Here is a 7,647-nt window from a genome sequence, read left to right as displayed (position 1 = left end):
TACTACCAAGTAGTCCACCACATGCAAATTATTGAGGCAACAAGTTCCCAGTTGAGAATTTTGAGGACAACTAAGCCCTTTAGAGAGAGAAATTCTGCCCTCTCTCACTCTTTGCTTTTTCTCCAATTCTCTCATTTTTGCTTTTTTCTCCCTCCATTTTCTGTCAAATTTTGCCTCTCCACACCCATCATCTTCATACACGATCCCCACCAATAGAACCGCCTCCATGAGCTCCACTACCGCTGGACGCTACGACCTCCATATTACCGGTGCATGAGAGCCACGCATCGTCCCATTGTGGTGCAATCAATGCCTCCTTTGTATTTTCTACGTAGTTGTCAATCCACGACTAAGTTTTGGGCCTCTTTCTTATTTTCTTAGCACTTTTCCTCAATTTTTTTTTTATAACAACAGCATAAGTTCATTCATAAAGAATAGACAATACAAATAACATCAGTACATAGTTACACAGCAGTGTCTAAGGGAACTCTTGCTTGTATAAAATCTGGACAGGAATTTCACCATTGCAAAGTATCATCAATAAAATAAGCATGTCTTGCCAATAGATGAGCAGCCTCATTCCCTTGACAACCAACATGGAGAACTTCAAAAGAATTAAAACGACGAAGAAGGCTTCTGATCTTCGAAAGCACAGACCCCCGTGAAAATAAATTAACTTCGTTAGAACGAATAGCTTCAACAATAATAAGCGAGTCACCTTCCAAAATTAGATTCAACAATCCCATATGAAGTATTAACTGCAAGCCCCGCAAGGTTGCTAAAGCTTCTATATCATCAACTTTAAAAACCCCATGTTCCTTACGATTTGCAGCCATCAGAACATCCCACCATTCTCCCACCATTGACACACACCCCCTCTCTGACTTGGAATATATCGCTCTATCATCCCCTACCACCAGCCCAGAAATACACTCGACAAGTGGAGCCTAGCCCATGAACTACCCACGCACCGGCGCTTCACAAGCTTTTCCTCCATCTCCAAGAGAGACTTTAGTTCTCTCTTTTATAGAAAGTAGAGATGAGTTCTTGTAATTTTGAGAATATGGAGGATGAGAGTATGGAAAACTCTATCAGATGGCTTAAAATGGTCAACTACAGTGCACTTGTATCCACTAATTCTCATCAACAGTACCTCAAATCTCTCGCAATTTTGCAATGCAAACTGCCTTTTGGCAGTCGCTATACTCAAGGAGCATGGGTTGGGATCAATGTTTTGGCTCCATTTCCCATTTTGTATGTGTTATACAAATTTTGTATCTTCCTTTTTTTAATGGAGTTTTACTATTTTCTATAAAAATTGATTTTCTTTTGCTTTTTGAGTTAAGTATTATAAAATTAAATTTATTTTTAATTAAATTACATGATTACATTGTTGATTAAATTTATTTTCTTCTAAATTATACAAGAAGTTCATGTTTTTGGTTTTTTAATTCCGATTAAAATAGTAAAAAGAGAAAAAAAAACGAATAATAAAGCAGTAGTAAAAGAGATGTAAGGGTATCACTACCCATGATTTTGACTAGAATTAAGTCTAGATGCTTATAGAGACATGATATAATTGATTTTTGCTAATTAATGCTGCTATTTATTTTGTATTAGTCGACCGTAAAATTTTCATTATCATATTCATTGATGTTGTTTGATTTTTTTTTATTATTGATTTTTCCTCTAAAAAAAGATGCAACAACCATCTTCACAGCAGTCAACTATGGGACAAGACTAATTATTTGGTACCATTTTCCAATTAGGTTTGAATTATTGTGATATATCTATTGCTTTGGAATGTTTGTTGGGTCTCACCACCTTTCTTAATAATAAAATTATCTCATCTTTTCCATAAAAAAAAATTTAAAAAAATTAAGTTTATGATGTCAAACTGTGCATGGGAATGTTTCAAGAGGATATTTAACTATTTATACAGTATAAACGGACCTGGGAGGATATTTTGGAAGTGGGGTCACGTTAAAAAAAAAAAAAAAAAAGTTTGCATGTGTTTGAGATTGAGACTGCCAGGGTATAAGAACGGTGTCAGCGATGAGTTTGAAAATACAGTTATAGAATGTATATTATCGTATAATTTATTTTAACAAAAGTGCAAGATTTATTATTAAAAGTTAAATTTTTTTTTTTTATGTGAATCTCTTATTTATTCATTTTTTTAAAAAAAATTACGTAAAATTTACACATTTAATGATTATAAATATTATTTTAATAGATTCATTTTACCAAAATATAATTATTCCTTGTTACTTTCTGATCATTCTCCCTTTATTTATTTCTTACTATTTTTTCTGATATTATTTACCATTTCCTATAGTGGTACCCTGCACCAGTGATTAAGAAGTCGAGTGTTTGAAAAAACTCATAATATACTGATGAACTTGTTTTCATATTACGTTACAATCACATTAATATATATAAGTAGATATTAAAAATATGGAAAAATATAAAGATATTGCAAATACATGCAGTAGTTAGAAGAAATAAGTATATTTTTAATATGAATAAAATAGATAGAATTTTAGATAAACCATTGGAGATGCTCTTAATGGTTAATGTTGATAACTTTATAGCAGGAAAGCAATGGTCTGGACTCTGGTTTGAATCCTGTGTTTAGCTGTTTAGAGCATGCCATTCCATTTTAAGCTATTTAACATGTAAAAAGACACTGATCTCTTCTAATGCATTTGAACCAAGTGATCAAGAACGTCTTTCTGGTCCCTTATTTACTTCCACTGAATAAGTAAGCTAGGCCTTTTATAAATGCAATGTTCTGTCACAGTCCCATAGATCATGGAGAACCCATTTAAGAAAAAGAGAAAGCGCAAAAGCTACGTTGAATGTCTGGATGGATCATTTAAGTTCTGAAACCAGCTTTATTAAAAATACAAGTGTAAGCTTGGTCAGATTCTGGTCTTTTAAGCAATGTTCTTTCCGGTAGAAGTAAAGAAATGACAACGAATCATTAAGAGAAAGTTAAATGGTTTTTTATTTTATTTTTCTGGGGATTTAAACTATAATATTGTTGTTCAGTAATCTGATGATCAGCAAGTGACTGGCGGATTAAATTAAGCAACACATTGTTCAGTAATCTGGATATTTCCAAACAAGAAAAAATTTATTTATCATTATTTATTTATCATTTTATCACATGATATTAGATGATAAATTTATAAATAAAATATAATAAATAATTTTTAATTATTTAATATTATATTATAATATAATAAAATAATAATAAAAATTAAGATGATGAATATGATTATTTTTGAAACACAGGAAAGAGAATAAATATCTGCAGTGAAAAAAAAAGAAAGAAAAAGCAGGGGTTCCAGTTTGATCGGTGCACAAAAAAGCCCCTGGCCTTAACCTCTCATGTTCCGAATTTCCGATATTGAAAAAGGGTCAGATGGTAAGTGGTGGGGGGTGGGGGGAGTACAGAGTTCTGAGGTAAAGGAACAGAAAAAGTAAAAGAGTTAGTAGCAGTAAAAGCTTGAACCGTACGACCTCTTCAGACTGCCCATTGGCTTCAGACACCAACTCTTACAGTCTCATATATAGTAACGCCAATAACTATTATTTTCTCTTTTGTTTTTTTCGATCTTTTATTGTTTCTCCCCCTTTAGTTTATGGGTTTCCGTAGAGATGTCAGAGACAAGAGCTGCCACAGATGCAGCTTAGCTGCAGAACCAGAAGCAGGGCTGCAGGAGAGAGGTACAGTCATAATAGGAGCAGAGAGAGAGAGAGAGAGAGGGATGGCATGCAGCACTGTAATCAAAACCATTAGTTTTATTCATCTACAGAAGATTCTGCAGCCCAATGGTCCCTGAAATAAATATACCTACTCTACTCCAAGGGCTCAAGTAATAAGTAATAACCTACACGCACCTCCTGCTGCTCATATTTCTCTTTGGACCTGTCCTTCTTTCAGTGCCCCTGTGAAGTCCGAAGTGGTTCTTTGTTTCATCTTTTTCTTTCTTCGCTTTGAAGTTTCCTTTTCCTTTTCCTTTTCATTCTCCTTCTTCTTCTCCTGCTCCTGCTCCTTCAATGATGAGTGGAAGAAACAGGTTCCCCTTCACTGCATCTCAGTGGCAAGAGCTTGAACACCAAGCTCTAATCTTCAAGTACATGGCATCAGGCATCCCTATTCCACCTGAACTCCTCTTGACCATCAAAAGAAGCTGCTTGGACTCTTCTCTCTCATCAAAGTTCTTACCTCACCAACCTCAACATGGTATGCCAATACAACTAGACTCTCATGTTTGAGAGTGAGTGTGCGTCCATGCGTTTTTATTTGAGTATTTGAATAAAATTTTGTGCCTTCGGTAACAAAGGAGATTTGAGATGTTTCTGGGTGCAGTTGGCTGGAACTACTTGCAGATGGGTTTGGGGAGGAAAATAGACCCAGAGCCAGGCAGGTGCAGAAGAACAGATGGGAAAAAATGGAGGTGTTCGAAAGAGGCATTCCCAGATTCCAAGTACTGCGAGAGACACATGCACAGAGGGAAAAACCGTTCAAGAAAGCCTGTGGAAGCTCTGAAAACAACATCAACAGCAGCAAACACAAATCTATCATCTCTAACAATCTCATCAATCACCAAGAACCACTCTACACTTCCACCAGCGCCCTCTCATTCTCTTTCTTCACTTTCTTCAATGTCCTCAGAAACCCACCACCACCTTCACCATCCTTGCTACAGTACCCACCTTCACCACCCTTTCATTTATCATCCCACATATTCTTCAAGGCTTCCCGGGATTGGTTTGTCACCTCAAGACAACAATAGCCCCTACCTCTTGGACTCTGGTTCTTACTCCCAGGCAACCAACCCAGATTACAGGTCTGTCTTACAACAGAAGTCTATAAACCTAAACATGGTGCCTTTTGTAGTAAGTGCTTGTTAATGATAGTGTTTTTCTTTGTTGTTGGGAAGAAGAAACAGGTATGTGAATGGGCTGAAAGAGGAGGTGGATGAGCATGCTTTCTTCTCAGAACCTTCTGGGTCTATGAGAAGCTTTTCTGGTCCATCTATGGATGATTCATGGCAACTCACACCTTTGACAATGAGCACGTATTCAAAGCAACGGAGCTGCTCTAGTTTACAAAGTGAGTACTCTTACTTGCAGCTTCAGGGCCTCAGTCGTTCGACAAAACAACCCGAGCAAGACCAGCATTACTTTTCTCTGGGCAGTGCTATAAAAAATGAGATGCCGATCCAAATAGAGAAAGAACAACCCCAGAAGACCATTCATCGCTTCTTAGATGAGTTGCCGCCTAAAGAGAGAGATTCATGGCTCGATTTGGATGATAAATCATCAAATAGCTCATCAGTATCAACGACCCGGCTATCAATTTCCATTCCATCTTCCTTCCATGACTTCCCCATCTTCAATTCCAGAACCCATAATGGTAATTGAACAACCCACTAGTTGATCTTGATCAACATTATTTCACAAAGAGCTTGGTATTTTTGTTCTTTATCGTTCATGAACCAGTTGTTTCTTGCCTAAAAGCTCCGCTTATGATCTGCAGATGGTTGAGATTACAGCACTGTGTTTCTGAATCAAAAGGCCGGAAATGAACTCACTTGGTAGTGAATCATAGTTTAAGAACTGCAGGCTTTTGTTATTTTTTCTTTTCCCTATGTGGTTGGCTACTTTGCTTGTTTCTGTGTTCTGATTGAAAGATGAAAGATCCCATGTATTTTGCTTTCTTCCTTCTGTACCTTTCCCAATTTAGTAAATGTTTGGGTGACTCGTCCAAATCTGCTTCATTAGTTCATTGCCAAGTTTGCATTTTGATTTGTATCTTCTCTTCTGGGTTTTATTCAATGTTCTCTGCTCTATTTGTTGTAATTTGTGATGGAGGGGGCCCAATGGCACCAAGATTTGCTACAGTTTGTCACTTCTGAGTTCACCCAAACTACTTGGTACAGATAGACCCACCTTGTAGCCATCAAACCAAGGCAAATTCATTAACTGCCCATACCTACTTGCAGCTTACTGTATACAATGGCAATAAAACACTTGAAAAAACTGTCTGGAGTTAGCTACACAAGTCCTTGTGATATTTTCTTTGATCTTACGTCCATATCACTAAGGAAAAACAAAGATTGAAAAGGAATGGCGATAAATTAGTTCAATGCATGGAAAACATTTGTTACCAAACTCTTCGTAATCTCTTTGCAAAGAAGCGTGGCAAATGATCTGGATTCACGTGGAAATATATTTACTTTTTCATCCCCTTGAAGTTGGCATACAGGCCAGAACTGTATACAAACATTTTCACTGAAAGCTCATGTAGCTTTGGATCTCCGTATTAACGTTTTGTCATTAGAACAGTGCCATGATAAAACAATAATACTTTATTCATCTATGTATAAAAGTGGTGTCGTTTTTCTAATGCCATTCCAAACGAAGGTTTTTTTTTTTTTTTATTTAATTTGAGAGCATGGTTTGAGGCATAGATGATCTTTACGAGTTTTGAGCAAGTTTTGCCCCTATTTTTTAAGCACTAGAGTAGTAATGACTTGATCGTTAGGCTCATGACTGTTTATTTGTTATCAGTTATTTTTAATAAAAATAATTATTTTCTGTTAAAATGAATTTATTTTTATTGTAAATAGTCGTTATCGTCACAAATAATCTATCATAAATATTTATTTTTCTTGTAGCGTCGAGAAAAGTGGATTTAAGCACTACATTTAACCAAAAAGTACTGATCGGAGAGGAAGATCCTCATTAATAATTTCCCGATTTAAAAATGTTTTCTCTTCTTTTCCAGTTTTATTTCGTTCATTTTCCTAGCTCTTCTAAGAACTCGAAGTCAATCTTATGATCTACATGAGCCTTTCAGCATATCAAATGTCACACGTACGTAGCATTGCACCATGCAAATCTCTGAACGTCTGATTCTTCAATTCCACTTAGCAAAGGAATAAAAGATCATTAATTAGGCTCACCGCTCATGCGCTAGCTGTCACCCTAACATGTGGTTTTTGTTTTGCCGTTGGGAATCTAGATCTCTCAACGGTAACTATTCAACTATATATGCTACAGCATTTCCTTAAGGTTTGAGATTTTGGAGGCATAAAAAGTGAGAAATCTCCGCCACCAACTCCAAAACAACATATATGGTACTCGTGTAGACTTGTAGTCTGTCTCTTTCTTAGCTACGATCACAATCTGAATAGTCAAATATTTTTATAAATTAACTTATAAAAATAACAATATTTTATTAAAATACTCTTATTTTATAATTTATATTGTGAAATATGTTATGAAATGTATTGTGTGGATATCATTACTCTTTTTAGAATCATCTCATCCTCGGCCTGATCTTGCACTGCATTTCCTGTAATAATATTGTAGTTGGAGTTTCTCACCAGCCTTCTCTTTGTATTCTCGATTTCATGTAAAAGAAATGCTTTAATTATAAAGAGATTTTATAAAAATAAATTTCAAAATGACGTGACTTGATAATAAAGTACGTAAATCTAAACAAAATTACGTTAATATTTTGTTGGTTTTACGTTTGTCGAATCTATTTGTAACTGCGTCCCTTCTCTTTCTGTAAACCTAGCTAACTTGGATAAGAAAAAAAAATGCTATAACTAAAATGTGCCA

At 35.6% G+C, this 7,647-nt stretch overlaps 1 protein-coding gene across 3 annotated transcripts; it reads left to right on the top strand.

The window, feature by feature from the left end:
• The first annotated feature begins 3,826 nt into the window (after nucleotides 1–3,826).
• On the top strand, nucleotides 3,827–5,877 carry LOC109006891 (growth-regulating factor 1-like). Of its 3 annotated transcripts, none has more exons than XM_018986318.2 (4): nucleotides 3,827–4,255; nucleotides 4,382–4,862; nucleotides 4,965–5,431; nucleotides 5,555–5,877. In XM_018986318.2, exons 1-4 carry the CDS (start codon nucleotides 4,069–4,071, stop codon nucleotides 5,560–5,562), a joined length of 1,143 nt encoding a protein of 380 aa, XP_018841863.1. In that variant the 5' UTR covers nucleotides 3,827–4,068; the 3' UTR covers nucleotides 5,563–5,877. The 3 variants fall into 3 exon arrangements, with proteins under 3 accessions (XP_018841863.1, XP_018841861.1, XP_018841862.1); XM_018986316.2 differs by having other exon boundaries at nucleotides 4,956–5,431; XM_018986317.2 differs by having other exon boundaries at nucleotides 3,828–4,255; nucleotides 4,959–5,431; nucleotides 5,555–5,876.
• Nucleotides 5,878–7,647: the final 1,770 nt, after the last annotated feature.

This window comes from Juglans regia, chromosome 10 (assembly GCF_001411555.2).
Source record: "Juglans regia cultivar Chandler chromosome 10, Walnut 2.0, whole genome shotgun sequence".
Classification (NCBI taxonomy): domain Eukaryota; kingdom Viridiplantae; phylum Streptophyta; class Magnoliopsida; order Fagales; family Juglandaceae; genus Juglans; species Juglans regia.
The sequence above is the reverse complement of the archived record's forward strand: the minus strand, read 5'-3'. Positions and strand labels throughout refer to the sequence as shown.